The sequence below is a fragment of the Ranitomeya imitator genome, chromosome 4 (assembly GCF_032444005.1).
Source record: "Ranitomeya imitator isolate aRanImi1 chromosome 4, aRanImi1.pri, whole genome shotgun sequence".
NCBI classification, from domain to species: Eukaryota; Metazoa; Chordata; class Amphibia; order Anura; family Dendrobatidae; genus Ranitomeya; species Ranitomeya imitator.
This window is the reverse complement of record NC_091285.1, coordinates 525,353,467-525,371,850: the sequence shown is the minus strand read 5'-3', so window position 1 is coordinate 525,371,850 and position 18,384 is coordinate 525,353,467. Positions and strand designations below refer to the sequence as shown.

The 18,384-nt window shown below is 43.0% G+C and overlaps 1 protein-coding gene across 1 annotated transcript in view; it reads left to right on the top strand.

Moving 5' to 3' along the window:
- SERINC4 (serine incorporator 4) overlaps nucleotides 1-18,384 on the top strand; it is an 83,953-nt gene that overhangs the window by 53,229 nt on the left and 12,340 nt on the right. The window contains exon 8 of the mRNA XM_069762403.1: nucleotides 5,114-5,240. Within this exon, the coding sequence (XP_069618504.1) occupies nucleotides 5,114-5,240 (127 nt within the window). The remainder of the gene's footprint in view (nucleotides 1-5,113; nucleotides 5,241-18,384) is intronic.

Sequence of the window (18,384 nt, the reverse complement as noted above, 5' to 3'; positions counted from 1 at the left end):
TAGGAAGAGGTTTCACATGTAACCATTCAGAGGGAGACGTTTATTCTTAGCGAGGTAAGGCAAGTTTAGGACCTGGTATAAGAGAGATGCCGTAAAGGGGCTACCAGGTACACATAAAATTAGCCATTTTTATGCGCTAAACGCTCTCATTTTTCATATTTCTAGTGCAGTAATGCAGTTCAAATCTCGTGTTTCAAGTTTGCATGTTTCAGCGCTGCAGTGTGCTGCCTTATTTACTTAACTATATACGAGTTGGCGACTGTAGGTTCAGCACCTGTTCACACTTAGTCTATGTTTGGATGTGCCGGTCAGGTTTTTGAAATGTATTCTTTAGCCTTCTGATCGTGCACTCCGCCTCCTAGCCACAGGTGTTTTAATTACAGCAGGTCCAATACCCCTCCACAAAGAGAGAGAATTTTAGTCTAGGAAGAGGTTTCACATGTACCCATTCAGAGGGAGACGTTTATTCTTAGCGAGGTAAGGCAAGTTTAGGACCTGGTATAAGAGAGATGCCGTAAAGGGGCTACCAGGTACACATAAAATTGGCCATTTTTATGCGCTAAACGCTCTCATTTTTCATATTTCTAGTGCAGTAATGCAGTTCAAATTTCGTGTTTCAAGTTTGCATGTTTCAGCGCTGCAGTGTGCTGCCTTATTTACTTAACTATATACGAGTTGGCGACTCTAGGTTAAGCACCTGTTCACACTTAGTCTATGTTTGGATGTGCCGGTCAGGTTTTTGAAATGTATTCTTTAGCCTTCTGATCGTGCACTCCGCCTCCTAGCCACAGGTGTTTTAATTACAGCAGGTCCAATACCCCTCCACAAAGAGAGAGAATTTTAGTCTAGGAAGAAGTTTCACATGTACCCATTCAGAGGGAGACGTTTATTCTTAGCGAGGTAAGGCAAGTTTAGGACCTGGTATAAGAGAGATGCCGTAAAGGGGCTACCAGGTACACATAAAATTGGCCATTTTTATGCGCTAAACGCTCTCATTTTTCATATTTCTAGTGCAGTAATGCAGTTCAAATTTCGTGTTTCAAGTTTGCATGTTTCAGCGCTGCAGTGTGCTGCCTTATTTACTTAACTATATACGAGTTGGCGACTCTAGGTTCAGCACCTGTTCACACTTAGTCTATGTTTGGATGTGCCGGTCAGGTTTTTGAAATGTATTCTTTAGCCTTCTGATCGTGCACTCCGCCTCCTAGCCACAGGTGTTTTAATTACAGCAGGTCCAATACCCCTCCACAAAGAGAGAGAATTTTAGTCTAGGAAGAGGTTTCACATGTACCCATTCAGAGGGAGACGTTTATTCTTAGCGAGGTAAGGCAAGTTTAGGACCTGGTATAAGAGAGATGCAGTAAAGGGGCTACCAGGTACACATAAAATTGGCCATTTTTATGCGCTAAACGCTCTCATTTTTCATATTTCTAGTGCAGTAATGCAGTTCAAATTTCGTGTTTCAAGTTTGCATGTTTCAGCGCTGCAGTGTGCTGCCTTATTTACTTAACTATATACGAGTTGGCGACTCTAGGTTCAGCACCTGTTCACACTTAGTCTATGTTTGGATGTGCCGGTCAGGTTTTTGAAATGTATTCTTTAGCCTTCTGATCGTGCACTCCGCCTCCTAGCCACAGGTGTTTTAATTACAGCAGGTCCAATACCCCTCCACAAAGAGAGAGAATTTTAGTCTAGGAAGAGGTTTCACATGTACCCATTCAGAGGGAGACGTTTATTCTTAGCGAGGTAAGGCAAGTTTAGGACCTGGTATAAGAGAGATGCCGTAAAGGGGCTACCAGGTACACATAAAATTGGCCATTTTTATGCGCTAAACGCTCTGATTTTTCATATTTCTAGTGCAGTAATGCAGTTCAAATTTCGTGTTTCAAGTTTGCATGTTTCAGCGCTGCAGTGTGCTGCCTTATTTACTTAACTATATACGAGTTGGCGACTCTAGGTTCAGCACCTGTTCACACTTAGTCTATGTTTGGATGTGCCGGTTAGGTTTTTGAAACCTACCTTTAATGTAGACTCAGGTGCTGAGCCCACATCTTTCCCAACATATGTCAGCTGTTTTGAACCGCTTACATGTGCCCCTAACAGCTGCGGGTGGAATCGTGATCCACCCGCCACTGTTATCCCGTTAAATGCCGCTGTCAATCTCTGACAGTGATTGCGCCGGAAGCATATCACTAATCTCGCCCATCGGTGACCCGTCATGATTGTGGGTCACCAGTGGGTTGACATGACAACCAGAGGTCTCCCACAAACCTCTATGGTTGTTTTAGTCAGATTGCTATGAGCGCCCCCAGGTGGTCAGCACTCATAGCAAGTGAGCATTTCTGCTTCACACAGGCAATCTGAACATCGCCTGTGTGTAGCAGAGGTGATCGGATTATCGCAGCTTCTAGTCTCCCATGGATACTATTGTAACAAGTGAAAATTAACCCCTTAGTGACCAGGCCAAATTTTTGAAATCTGACCAGTGACAGATTTCAAAAATTTGGCCTGGTCACTAAGGGATTAATTTTCACTTGCTACAATAGTCCCCATTCACTTTATGTGGTAGTAACTCTGGAACGCTTCAACAAATCTCAGTGATTTTGAGATTTTTTCGTGGCAAATTATAATTTATGATAATGGTAAATTTAGGGTGATATGTTTTGTGTTTATTTATTACAAATATCAGAAATTTGCCAAAAATGTAAAAAAAAATAGCAATTTTCAAACTTTGAACGATTATCCCTGTAATCCAGATAGTCATACCATAGAAAAACATTAATGATTAACATTTCCCACATGTCGGCTTTACATCAGCACCATTTGTAAAATGTTGTTTTATTTTTTTATCATTTTAAGAGGTTTAAAAATGTAGCAGTAATTTTTCATTTTTTCATGGAAATTTACAAAATTTATTTTTTTAGGGACCTATCCAGGTTTGAAGTGACTTTTGGGGTCCTAGATATTGGGAAAATCCCCAAAACTGATACCATTTTAAAAACAGCACCCGCCGACATATTGAAAACCGCTGTCAGGTAGTTTATTAACCCTGTAGGTAATTTTCAGGAATTAATACAAAGTGGCACGACAGGAATGAAAAAGTGTATTTTTACCACCTCAATGTCGGTAACTTCTGAACAGGCTGCTGTAGCCGGGAGACTCTAATGACCCTATTTGGTCGTGATCTGCCATGGCAAACATCAGGACCACACAATCATGATCTCAGAGTGCCAATGGGGATAAAGAGGAAGCCCCCCACCCCCCACACTCTGGGGATGAAGGGAAGCGAAAAACAAAAATTGCAAAAACGAAAAAGGGCTGCGGCATGAAGGGGTTAATATAAATAATAGTTATGCAGATAACCACTTCCCACTGTCGCTCTCTTTGATCCTGTGTATACAAGGACTAATTATGGCTTCATGCACTTGCCATGTCCTTGGTTGAACCTTTGTATTATAGTGCTGTCAGCCTGTTTATATGTGTCTGTATGAGATGACACTGACCTCCCCATCCCTATGCTTGGTAATAGTGGGGATTGTATTCACGGTGGGGTTTTTATATCAGTCTCCCAGATAGATCAAACAGTGATTGTCAACACGTTATACTGAAACATGGCCATTCTGTCACAGGACAAGTTCACAATCAGCACAACAGTTTTCTTTCTATTCCTTTTCTCATTCATTTCCTTACTTTAGGCTGCTGTTTCCTCTTTATGACTTTCTATTTGCATCCTTTCTTTATGACTTATTTTGTTACTATACTTTATCTGTTAACTGATATCATGTTCTAGTTGCAAACCAGCAACTTCCGTTTCTTCCCATGATTTTCCCATCTTTACTCTTTAGTTGTATCCCAGATGATACCTGATACAAAGTTATAAGGACCGAAACATTACATTTCTTACACTATACTACTTTGGATTACACAAATAAATATTTTCTTCATTATCTTCCTAAGAATGTTGGATACATTCAATACTGTTAAAAATTAAAAAAAATGAAACATAGATATTGCCTTATCTTCTGCCAGTGAGTGGATAGTCGATATTCTGACTCCATAACTACACTGCTGTCTCTATGTCCCATTACTCACACAAATAGATTTCATCATATAACTTGACTTGACTGTAGAGACATATAAGAAAATTCCAGAAGAAGGTTTATTTTCAAGCTAAATTCTTGTAGTCATGCACAATTACAGTAGGTAAAAAAGGCTATTTTGAACCAGAGCTGCAGGACATGAGGTTCTAAGATAGCAGACATACAGTGAATGAGGAAGAAGAATGGAGGGGTTACTGACATCAGAGGTAGGGAGGCAGACAGGGAGAGAGGGAGGACAAACTTCTAAAAGTCAAACCTTATTGTATAGCAACAATACAATATAACACTGTATGATTCCCAAGTCAAAGCATATGACAGTGGCGTAACTTGTAGCCTTTGTGTCCCAATGCAAAATCTGCCAACTATCATGTCTTTAATAGTATTGGTCTTCTCATATGGCCCATAAGGACGATTTCAACCATCTTCAGGTCAATGTTCTCTAAACTCACTATAGCTACATTAAAGTATACGTAACTGCAACTATGTAACTGCAGACTTGTGAATCCTCACATCGCGCTCATTGCTTGCTGTGAGGATTCTCTGGTACTGGCTCCAGGATCGTGCGATCATCTGACCGCAAGTGTGCGACATGCATATTCCCAGCCACATTCCAAATAGATGTAAGTAAGGTCAGAAACAATCTATTGGGAATGTGGTTGGAAGTATGCATATTGCATACACATGACCCTCTCCTCACAGTGCACAGTGCGAGTCATGTGACGGTCCATGGTGTAACTACAGACTTATAAAACCAGACAACCCATTTAACTCTTCGCAAAGTAATGCAGTGACCAGATGATGTTGGTATATGGTGCCACTGTTCTTGGTTGATCCAAATCAGGGGTCAACACTGACACCAAACTACAAATCTTATATGACTTTTCCAGCTGTAATACAAAGTTGATCATTGTTTTCCATAACCCTCCAAAAAAACAGCAATTTCAGAATTTGGTGCAAAGGCTTACGTGTGATGTCAGATTTTGATGTTTTATGTTTTTTATGTCTTTTTCCAGTTCAGTACAGAGGCCAAAATATCACAGTGTGTTTCCCAAGCATCAGCCGAAACGGGCTACAGACAGAAGATACATCTATTGCTGTTATTGGAGCCTGCATTATGTACCTCTGTGTATTGTTTGCATGGTATGTATAAACTAAGCTATACATATGTACTAATGGGAATGTAAGTAACATAGATAGTAAAGGATAACTTAACTCATTAAGAATTCACCCTTTTTATGCCTATAGGCTGCAGCAGTTTTTTTTTTGTTTTCATGATGTCACATTCCAAGAGCCACAATCTACTATATAAAGCTGAATGTGTGTGTGTGCATGTATGTATGTATGTGTGTATGTCCGGGATTGGCATCTGCACCGTCGCAGCTACAGCCACAAAATTTTGCACAGTCACACATCTGGACCCCGAGAGCATCATAGGCTATGTTGTGAGGCGAAATTTTAACCCCGCGTGTTCCAATTCACCAAACAATTTTGCCCCTATCTACATAATGGGGAAAAAAGTGAAAGGAAAAGTGTTGGAGGCGTCACAGCTACAGCCACAAAATTTTGCACAGTCACACGTCTGGACCCTGAGAGCGTCATAGGCTATGTTGTGAGGTGAAATTTTAACCCCGTGCTTTCCAATTCACCAAACAATTTTGCCCCTATCTACATAATGGGGAAAAAGTGAAAGGAAAAGTGTTGGAGGCGTCGCAGCTACAGCCACAAAATTTTGCACAGTCACACATCTGGACCCCGAGAGCGTCATAGGCTATGTTGTGAGGTGAAATTTTAACCCCGCGCTTTCCAATTCACCAAACAATTTTGCCCCTATCTACATAATGGGAAAAAATGAAAGGAAAAGTGTAGGAGGCAAATTGACAGCTGCCAGATGTGAACAAGGGGGACTTAAAGAATGAGAGCGATGGCGCCAAAAAGTATATACCGTACAGTTGCTAAGGTGGGGCCCCGACATGGGATACTCACCACACACGGGGATATGAACACACACACAAAATGCGCCACACACTACCACGTGCTTGAACACATATTACCCTCAGCACACATTTCACCACAAATACACCAACCTCGCCACATAAAAGTCGAAACACAAAAGTCGCCGCTCAAAACTCGCCACGCGCAGAACTCGCCACATGCAAAACCTAGGCTCTTGCAAAACTCGCTACAAGTGCAAAACTCACCTCATGGAAAACTCGCCACACGCAAAACTTGCACACGCGGAAAAATTACCACATGCATAATGTATGTGTGAGCTAATATATACTGCCAGGGGGAGGGCTTCCTGTTGGCTGGGGATTAATCAGGCTGCCAATTTAGCTTACAAATACTGAGGTAAAAATACTGAGCAAATAACGTGTGAACGAGGTCTAATACAGGAGGAGATGACACACAGGTATATACTATATACAGGGGAGATGACACACAGATATATATTATATACAGGAGAGATGACACACAGGTATATACTATAAAGAGGAGGAGATGACATACAGGTACATATACCTGTATGTATATACAGAAGGAGATGACATACAGGTATATACTATATACAGGAGGAGATGACACACAGGTATATACTATATACAGGAGCAGATGACCTACAGGTATATACTATATACAGGAGGAGATGACATACAGGTATATGCTATATATAGAAGATGACATGCAGGTATACACTATATACAGGGGAGATGACACACAGATATATACTATATACAGGGGAGATGACACACAGGTATATACTATATACAGGAGGAGATGACATACAGGTATATACTATATATAGAAGATGACACACAGCAGGTATATACTATATACAGGGGAGATGACATACAGGTATATACTATATACAGGAGATGACATACAGATGTATACTATATATAAGGGAGATGACAAACATGTATATACTGAGGTGATGAGGTGAAAATGAGAGGTGTGAGGTGAAAATGAAAAGGTGTGAGTGCAAAATGAGAGGAGTGAGGAAAAATAGTGGAGTGATCAGAAAATGACAGATGTGAGGTTGAAATGACAAGTGTTAGGGGGGAATGAGAGGAGTGAGGGAGAAAATGAGAGGTGTGAGGGAGAAAATGAGAGATGTGAGGGGGAAAATGAAAGATGTGATTGGGAAAATGAGAGGCGTGATGGGAAAATAAGAAAAGTGAGCTATAACTAACCACAGATATTTACTATGCCCAGGCAACGCCGGGCTCTTCAGCTAGTATTTTTATATTTTCGGTGATGTAGCTGTATAAGGGCTTGTTTTATGCGGGATGAGTTGGATTTGTCAGTAGCACCATTTTATGGTATATGTACCTTATTACCTAACATGAAATAATTCTTTATGGGGAGAAATATAAAAAAACAGCAATTCTGTATTTGTATTATATATTTACGTTATTCATGTTGCATAAATAAAATGGGTATACCTAATTTATATAGTTTTATTGCTGTTATGCAATAAATACACTGAAGAAAAATATAATCATTGCTTTTGTGTGGACATATTCTGAGTTATAAATTTTACAATGTCCCATTAATGGAGCTGTATGAGGGCTAATTTTTTGCCTGACGAGGTGTAATTTTCAGTGGCACTATTTTTGGGGAGGTGGAATGTACAAAAGAAACAGCAATTTTAACTTCTTTTTTTCAGGCTTTATTGATACACTGTTTACTGTTGAATTTATTTGACATATTAATGTTACTCTGCAGAACCATACGATAATAATAATACTTACTATCATTTATTTTAGTTTTTTTTCCAGTTTACTCGTGAATTTCTTACCTTTCAAGATGCCCGGCATGGCTTTTGATTAGCTGGGTTCATGTGACATCATCTGTGCAACTTTCCACAATGATGATGTCATGTCAGCCCTGGCAAATCAAAAGCAGCGCTGGGGATTCCAAAAGGTAAGTGATTCACGAGCCCCCCCCCCCCCATCTCTTAAAGGGAACCTGTCACCTCCAAAAATGCTATTTACCGGCAGATATAGATGTAGTCTGCAGCCAAATAGTGTTGAACTCCCGTTGAGCCTTCTTACTAGAGCAGTGGTTACGGGGAGAAAATTAAGCTTTATCTTCCCTGCAGCTGCTCACTTCCAGACATAGGGGCAGTGCAGGGAGCCGCTACAGTGACCACTCACTACACAGTGAGTGCTGCTGTAATCACTGTAATCACTCCCCTGCACTTTGAGTGACAGATTGCTCTGCAGTGTGTATGCAGAATGTGTGTGCACAGCAGGCTATCCATCAATGAGCAGGGGGAGTGATTATATCCATACTACACTGAATCGATGATGGCTGCAGGGAGGATATAACTTCATTTTCGCCCTTTAGCTGCTGCTCCTGTAAGCTGGCTGCAGATGATTTAAACAATATGTGCAGATTTTCTGGATGTGACAATTTCCCTTTAAAGAGGTATTCCTAGCTCATCGAGTCATGGCATGCCTCTAGGAAATGCCATCACTTTAAAATCGGTGGTGGTATAACTAATAGGACCCTTAAGGCTAGCTGTTTAGTGAACTGCAGCACAGCCTCATTCATATAAATAGGGTCGCTGCTGTTCTGTGCATAGCCAGCTGTCCTGGAGCACTGGTGTGCAGGGTAAAAGACTCTTGAAAGATCATTCTCAGGATCAGTGAGATTCCTACATATTGAAGCCTACCTATCTTAAAGTTATTACATATCTTAGCAAAATACCCCTTTACAAGACCAAAGTGCTGTGGTGAAATAGAATAATTCAAATGAATGTCAGGAAAAGAACAGACCAGGAAGGCTCCAAAGAATAGCAGTTTTAGAAAATGGCTCCCAATCCTGGGTTTCAAATATAGGACGCATACACGAAGGCAGGTTGTTGGAATGTATTTGTGTGCATGGAGTTAAGCATGCTGTTAAATAATTTTATGCGCCATTATGTTCTACTAGATGGTGGCCCGATTCTAACGTATTGGGTATTGTAGAATATGTAGGTAGTATATAGCACAGGCTACGTACTATATTGCACAGTGACGTAGTATATAACACGGCCGACGTAGTATATAACACAGCATACGTAGTATATAGCAGAGCTACGTAGTATATAACATAGCCACGTAGTGTATTGCACAGGTATGTAGTATTTTGGTCAGCCACATATTATATAGCAGAGCCACGTAGTATATTGCACAGCCAGGTAGTATATTGGACACTCACATTGTATATTGCCCAGCTACATAGTATACAGCACAGAGATGTAGTATATAACAGAGCCCACGCAGTATGTAACACAGCCCACCTAGTATAGAGCAATGTGGGCACTGTATGCGTGGTTAAAAAAGACTTAAAATAAAAAATAAACATATACTCACCTTCTGAAGACCCCTTGAAGTCCTGGCCCTGTGTGCGGTGCACGCGGCAGCTTCCGGTCCCAGGGTTGGTATGAGCGCAGGACATGTGATGACGTCGCGGTCACATGACCGTGATGTCATGGCAGGTCCTTCTCGCATGGCATCCGGAACCTGCCGCTTGCACTGCCGAGCACAGCGCGCGACCTCGGAAGGTGAGAATAACCTTTTTTTTATTATTGTTATTATTTGTAACATTAGATCTTTTTACTATTGATGCTGCATACGCAGCATCAATAGTAAAAAGTTGGTCAAACAGGGTTAATAGCTGCGTTAACGGACCGCGGGCATTATCCCTGTGTGAGCGCTCAGTGCTGACTGCAGGGCAGTAAAGCAGCGGCCATTTCGCTGCCAGACTATGGCCGTCGCTGATTGGTCATGACAATGGTCATGGGCGTTTTTCCACGACCAATCAGCGACTTAGATTTCCATGACAGACAGACCCCGCGACCAATGAATATCCGCGACAGACAGAAGGACAGACGGAAGTGACCCTTAGACAATTATATAGTAGATAGACAACTTCAGGAAATACATATGCAAAGTCCATGCTCATCAAGCCAAGGGCTCATTATCTGCTCATTATCAGAGCAATACCCTTTGTGTCACTGACTTAATTTTCTTTTTTTCAGAGGAATTTTTTTCCAATTTTATTTTTTTTAAATAGGCATTGGGAATAGGTTACATGATGTCCTTATGCAGAGGCTGTCTTGGCAACAGAACTTTATAAAAACTAATAGACTGCATATAAAATCATCTTTCATCATATAGTAATGTGAAAGATTAAGACGAGTTGAAAACAGAAGTGATGCAAACATATTATTTTGGAGATAATTTACTAAATCCTGTCCCATACATGTCTATGAGTCATGGTCTAACAAGACAGCACAAGTGTTCGTCTTCGTACATGAGTAATGTCAGCATTTCACCTCATTCACTATTGCTTCATGAATCGGTAGATGAAACCTCTCATGACCCACGTTTATATTCCCATGCCTATTTAGGGAACAAGTCACTAGACCTACGGTACTTCTATAAGAAAGAGCTCTAAGACACGCTTTCTAAAGGCCTCCTAGAAAAAGTCAGTCAAGCTCACTGATTTCAGCACAACTGGTAACCATTTAATGCAGTGTTCCCAAACTCCGGTCCTCAAGAGCCACCAACAGGTCATGTTTTCAGGATTTCCTTAGTATTGCCCAGGTGATGGAATTATTGCCCGTATAGATTTCAGGAAATCCTGAAAACATGACCTGTTGGTGGCTCTTGAGGACTGGAGATGAAGAACACTTATCCAATGTATGGGGGCCTTCCAATTCTCTAATGACAAATGATGTTGGGGTGGTAAGGAGAAGTGTCTGACAGTGGATTTGTCCAGTCTTCTAACTGAAGATGAGAATCAGAAGAGACTGCAGTTGTTTGTTGACAAGGTCAATTAAGTGTATTTGCTCCTTTATATAAGTTGTCTCACAAGAGACATTGATTACATAATTATATTTGGATATGCCAAAAATATTTGCTAGATGCGTATTCCACATCTTGGACCCACAATTTGAATCCTCTATCCAACCACCAGGGAGGAGGCTCTTTCTATTCATTGCTATGGAAGATCTGAATACAGGCAAGGGCATGTTACATTTATGACACCTCCTATGCATGTACCATTAATGTCTCTTGTAAGACAACCTCTTTAAATCATATAGGTTGGTGGTTGTATACAGCATGTGTGGTGTGGGATATAGAAAGGGGTGCTTTACAGATATAGATGCTCATTCTAAAATGATAGTGGATTCCTTTGTAAGAGATTGTCTGTTGTAGAAAAATGTTTGTAATGGATTATTCGGAAATGATAAATGAGGCCTTCATCTATTAGCCACAGGGGAGATTTGCAATGAACAGCGTCTCTTGCTCTGGAGAGTTCATTATGTCCGTTCAGTTTGTGGATTTAGAAGTAAACTATGTAATGCTTAAAGCACCACTCCAGTGTTTTGGGTTTTTTTCAGCGCTGGAGTGGTAATTTTACTGTAAAGTCCCTGCTCCCAGTCTTATACTCACTCTCCAGCATCTTCACGTCATTTTTGGTGCTGCTCCAGACCTGTGGCCCCATTGGATCGCCCCCACGTAAGGGCAATGGGGTACTCGGTACCGAGTCCTTCAATTCCCTCAGCGAGGATGTCACGGTGGCCCGACCCAGACCGTGGCCCTATGAGGGGCACCCAATAAAAGGCAGAGTTCGTAGATAATGGTAGTGTTCATGACGCCACCTGTGGTATTCGGTCAGAGTGACCGACGCTGCTCAGGGGTCCGCTGGGGTGGTGTTATGGCAGCTAGATGGTGTACCTTCCCACAGGTGAAGTATTTCCCCAGGGCTTCCCAGAAGTGTAGATGATGATGGTGGAAGATGCGAATAACGAGGACACAATGGGTGCAGTCTCTTTACCTTTACTGAAGGCTTCAGCATCCACAGTCCGGATGACAGGGTAGGCAGGGTCCGGCCGGTCTGATGGCAATTCCAGAGTCCCCTTATCCAGGTGGAAATCAGTAGCCTTCCACTTGCGCACAGTAACGTAGTAGGTCCCTACTTGCATAAGCTACCATAAGGTCCTCACTGTTGTTACTTCTCTCTCTCTGTCCCCCAGATGGATAGGACAAACCTGTATGACGGCGATGGCCAGAGGCTATTTTATAGGGACCCTAGAGACGCCCCTCCTCCACAATTGCCACCGTGTCTGCTTAGGTGTTTAGGTCGGACAGCCAACTTGGAATTGACTGCCCTGCCGGTCTCTGAAGTAAAGCGTAGAGTCTATTACTCCCTCGGTGTTCTGGCCACCGGCCCGCGCTCCAGAAGGAGGCAGCCTCTCTCATGACAGGACTCCTTCTGGTTTTTGTTCTCGTTTTGCTGTGACTTCGTGGTTCACTCCCTACAACACAATTCCTTTCGTGTCCTTTCTTAGGATGCTGCCGCATGGGTTGCAGGCGCAGCTCCGTGTACTTTCTGTCCTCCTCAGACCACAGTCTGGATCTGACTTAAGATCACTCCAGTCAGCTTGGCCTGGAGACCTTTCCTCGTCGGTCTCCAGCCAGGAACTCTCCCTTCCTCATTCAAACTAACTTCCTAACCAACCCACCAGTTTTATCCTGTGTGAGGAGTGGCCTAGTAGATAGAACCCTTAGCTCCCCCTGGTGGACTGGCGTATGAAGTGTGTGTGTGACTGTGATACCTGGCAAGGTGAACTCCTTTGGTGCCATCAGACGTAACATCACTCCCCCTGGTGGAAGAACGACATTACTGCAACAACCAGGACTCTGGGGCGCTGCACCATCTTATAATCATAGCTTCTGACTGTGTAAGTCAGAATCTACGTCAGAAGCTCATACTAGTCTCTCATAGACTTATATTGAGTTGTGACCTCCAGTTTGCTCCATGAAACACTGAAGCGATCCAGCAAGTCACAAACTGGCGGAGACCGACAGGAGCTGCGGCTATAGAGGGGGAAGATGGCAGAGGGTGAGTATAAGACTAGGGTCAAGGACCTTAGATTTAAAGCAGCACTCCAGCAGTAAAATAATAAAAACATTGGAGTGGTGCTTTAATTTACCCTGCAGTAGAGCCGTTGGAAAATTGAACACTTGCTACATGGTTGCCTAGATTACAGTTGATAACTCGTGGTTCCAGCAGTGGATCTTCTTATTGTTATGAGTCCCTACAAACAAAAACGCCACGTTAAAAGGACTAGGAGATAAATGATTGCAGAGAGTTATGGCTCAGTCCATGTGCAGGACGACGGCCTTTTATCAAGGCCCCGTCCAGATATAACTCAAGTAAATAGATTTTGTTTTATGTTGGGGCCTTGTTGATATTCCACACTATTAGCAGTCATGGAGTCCTCAGGGATCTGTTGGTTTGACCTCCACTGGTGTAAATGTTTTCTTCCTTAGATAACAGTCATCGGCATGTTGCAGGAATGAGAGGGAGGAAGCACGTTAAATAAAGATGATGCCCACAGTCGGTGCAAACAGGATAATGTTTACAGCTATCTCAGTGACGGCAGCAGTCCTTGCCAGCTGTTATAAATAATGGGCCTTACTATACTTAACTGAGCTCCGAGTGGAAATGTGGAGAGGTCATAAACACAGCAACAAGAAAGCCATGGGGAATTGCTGGTTCTCAAAGTATGCAAAATATCTCTTCTAATTAAGCCAACGATATTAGATGCTGAAAACACAGAGGCCAGAAGCAGCAGCTGCCCTCCCGATATCTGTCCTCCAACGCACGCCTACCTAGCCACACTTGCGAACTCTGGCGCAGTAAATGCCTTTCACTATATTGTATTGTTATGCAGCCAGGTCTTTATAGTGCCGCTGCTGTTAACAAGGGGGAAGGACCATCCATAAAAAGCTGGCGGCTCCTAATAAAATACGTGCAGTGGTAAAATCTATCTCTGCATTGCAAATTAGGATAATGGGGCTGGTCCTTCTCTGGGAGCAAAAAGCTATTCCTGCATGTTGTGTCCAAGATCTGTAGAGTTTCTTCAGTTCAGCATGCTTCTAGGAGATACAAAACCATCATTGCTTTATGTTTGTGAACAGAGAACAAGCCGCAGAACAGTTTGCTTTATCCTATATTTGTCCATTCAGGCTCCACTCATGCTGGCAGGGTACTCCATACAGTCACCAAGGGCAGGTACACACTACCGTATTTTTCGACCATTTGTGATTAGACAAAACATCGGATCTCACTCAGCTCAATGTTAGTTTATGGCCTGTTCGATTTTTTTTCTGCATACCAATCTGGTCTGAGGAAAAAAATCACAGCATGTCCTTGTTTGATTCCGGATCGCATTCATCCATGCCAGTTAAAATCATCGGACTGCACTCAGATAACACAATGGAGAAGATGAAGAAATTTTGTCCTCCATCACCCCCTCACAAGGTACTCCGTTTCTCTCACCCAAGAGAATTGGGTCACATTATGCTGACACTCTGATCAGAGTGTGGTTTACACAATTGGCCCGATTGTCTTGGATTAAAGAATCTACGGCCAACTGACCCTAACCTAGTATTGTAAAAGATTTGTACTTGCAGATATACACACATATAAATTTTAGAGGGGTGGGTTATGTATCTTGTGCTACGATAACCACTAGACCCAGCAGGATCTAGTCCATCGCCCACGTCGCACATCAGTAATGTGTGGCCGCTGAATGAGAACTCCGTGAACCCCCTCTTACCTGATGGTTTCTATGTCTTCTTTTGATGCATCAGCCAGACTTGACATCTTATGTGTGTCGCACCGCAATGATGACGTTGCGCCACGCCAGCCAGTAAGAGGCTGTTCTCAGGTTTCTCATTCAGTAGCCACAGATAAGTGATGAAGTTCTGACGAAACGTGCGTTGGGGCGGCAGGGACATCCATAACAGCACTACCTTACACGTAAGTTTATTTCTATTTGAATTACATGTGCCCTTTATGTGTTTACAATAGGTACCCACACCACTTGTTTATATCGTGTTTAAATAAAATTCAATATTTTAATGCATATATACTCTTTGGGTTTCTAACCTTTTCTGTGGTACAATAGTAATTGTTGTGAGTTTTTGCCAAATCAATATTATCATTTGTGATTTGTGAACAGGAACATATCTAAATCCAACATTTCCAATCCCTGTTACCCCCATGATCTACTTATAGAGAAGTATTGGGAGATATTACATATACAGTATTTATATTTATTATGCTATGCTTATATAGCGCAATCTTATTCCACAGCGCCTTACATACCTTATCATCGCTGTCCCCATTGGGGTCCCAACATAAATTCCCTATCAGTATGTCTTTGGCGTGTGGGAGGAAGCCAGACAACCCAGAGGAAATCCACGCAAACACGGGGAGAGCATACAAACTCCTTGCAGATGTTGTCCTTGGTGGGATTTGAACCCAGAACCCCAGCCTTGCAAAACAACAGTGCTAACCACTGAGCCACCATGCTGTCCATATTTCTCCATTCTGCATAGATACATTCAATCTTATCCCATCTTAAATTAGATATAGTGAAAATGTTGCTCAGAGAGGAAACTGTGAGGTTTTTGATCTCCAAGAGTGAACCCGCAGAGCTGCGACAATGAACCTTCCAAGGGCGAGCTAGCCAGATGGACCACCCCCTATACAGGGGCAGGCCTGAGGGAGACTATTGCCACAGAAGCTGGGACCCCGGGACGGGAAGTAGGAGATACAAAATAGAGTAGCAGAGCGTAGGACGGACTGTGCGAAAAAAGACAGTACAGATTGATAAAGACTGGGTACAGGCAAGTCTCGAGGAAAGCTGGGAATAGCGGAGACGTAGAGAAGACTAGGAAGGACCGAGGCACTAGGCAGACAGGGATTGGAGAAAACACAGGACTTAGGCTTCTTTCACACTTCCGCTAGTACGGGTCTGTCGCTAAGCGTCGGTGCGATGTACCGACGGACGTTGTTAAAATTTGAGACAACGTGGGCAGCGGATGCTGTTTTTCAATGCATCCGATGCCCATTGTAAAGTCCCGGGGAGGAGGGGGCGGAGTTCCGGCCGCGCATGCGTGGTAGGAAATGGCGGGCCCGACGTACGAAAAAAACGTTCTCTTGAATGTTTTTTCGTGCCGATGGCCCGCCAAAACAAGATGCATCCAGTGCACGACGGACGTGACGTATGGCCATATAAGTCTATAGGCAAGAAACGCATCCTGCAGGCACATTTGTGCAGCGCCCCAGGGTCCTCGTCATTGCAGTAATATCATTCTCCTCTAGGGGGGAGTGATGTTACGTTTGGAGGCAATAAAGGAGATCTCTTTACCAGGTACCACAAGCATACAACACATTTCATACTCCAGTCCACCAGGGGGAGCTATGCTCCTATTTATTAGGGCACTCTTCACAGTTAGGTAAAACTGGTGGTCTCGATAGGAAGTTAAGCAGATGCTAGCTGAGCTCAGCTCAGGCAGTTGCTGGCTGAGCTTTGGCTCAGGTAGTTGGTCACTGACAGGGGTGGGATCCTGTTAGAGGCCTAGACAGAAGGACACGGAGCTGCGCCTGCCCCATGTGCGGCAGTTCCTAAGAAAGGACACGAACAGAGAACTGTATTGTAGAGCGTGAGAAAGAAGTCATAGCAAAAGGAGTGGAAACCAGAAGGAGTTCTGCCGTGCACAGGCTGCCTCCTTCTGAGGTGCAGGATCCGGTAGCTGGAACACCGAGGGAGCAACAGTCCTTTATGCTTTGCTGTAGAGACCGGCAGGACAGCTAATTTCACGCTACTGATCCGACCTATACAGAGGAGGCACGGTGGCACCCCTCAGAGGCCAGGGCGTGCTAGAGTCCCTGTAAAAAGCCTCAGGCTACCAGTCATACGGGTTGTCCTATCCATCTGGGGGACAGAGAGAGAGACATAACATCTAGAACATTTTCACCTCACACCTCTCATTTTTACCTCATAGCTCTCATTTTGCCCTCTCTCCACTATTTCCCCTCACTCCTCTCATTTTCCCCTCACTCCACTATTTTCACCTCACTCCTCTCTTCCCCTTCCTGTTATGAGCACAGCGGTGTAATCCATGAGGCTCCTCCCTTTCTTATGACGAGCAACTCCATTCTAGATACGATGGAGCTAGATGGGGTCTGTGCCAGCCACGCACTGATACTCTGAAGGCGGCGGCCCTGATTGTAGCTCGCAGCCGGTGAGTTTTGCAGGTTAGCTTTCGAGGTGAATGTGTCTCCACCCATGTGCGCTAACAACGTCGGCCGTGTAGAAAGGGCTTTGCGTGTGTAGTGAGTGTGGCTATGTGGAGTGGGCGTGGCTTGGTACATACATACACATACATACACTCAGCTATATATATATATATATATATATATATATATATATATGACCTAAATGTCATACAACATGGTGCACCCATGTGTTTAAATTCCTAAAATAAGGATAGAATTTACAAGACACAACTAAAAAAATAGAAGAGAACAATTTCTCCCCAAATGTGATCTATTACAATTATAAAAACACGATGTCTCTGTCTCTACATGTTTCATTGCTCTGATTAGAACAACTCATCAGGAGACACAGGTTAATAAAAGATGTAGACTAGTCAAGAGCGAACGTGCTCGGGTACTAACAGAGTGTCTCAGGCATGATCAAAAAATATGTTCGGGTCCAAGCGGCTGCATGTCTCACCGCTGTTTGGCAGCTGCAACACATGTGGGGATTGTCTAACAGCCGCAAGACATGCTGCTGCGGAGACTCAAACATATTTTTCGAGCACACCAAAGACACCTGATTAGCACTTGAGCATCACTAATGGTGACATCTTGGCTTAAACACAGTTTATAGTGGATTCCAATCCTCTCATGAATCTGTTATCACAATATTACGGGCGCAGGATATCCTCTTAAGGATGGGCTGTGTGCACTGTGCCTTTAAATCGTCTTCTTAACATTTTTACATAGCAGCATGTTAGTAAGGTGCGTTATTCAGAGATAGACTCTTAGCCCATTTATCTCTGCACTTATCACTGTGTCTCTATGATTCAATGGCACATGTATTAAATGGTAAGAATATATAAATGTTGTGTAATAATACATTTCAATTCCAAGTGCCATTGTTCACACAGCCCACTGCATATACTCTCCAAATACCATGCATAGAGGCAGACACAAGGGGTTAACTGTGGGATAAAGAAAATGCCATATGATGGAGTACAGAACAAGGAATGGGTTACTGTCCTGAGCTTTAATGGACTACTTCCGTCAAGGGAGCAGACCCCACACAATTCCTCATTAGCTGTTCTGCCATCTGCTTTCAATCCTCAGATCACAGCAATCTGACTGACACAAAGCAGAAATTTGAAAGTTTAGGAAAGTTATC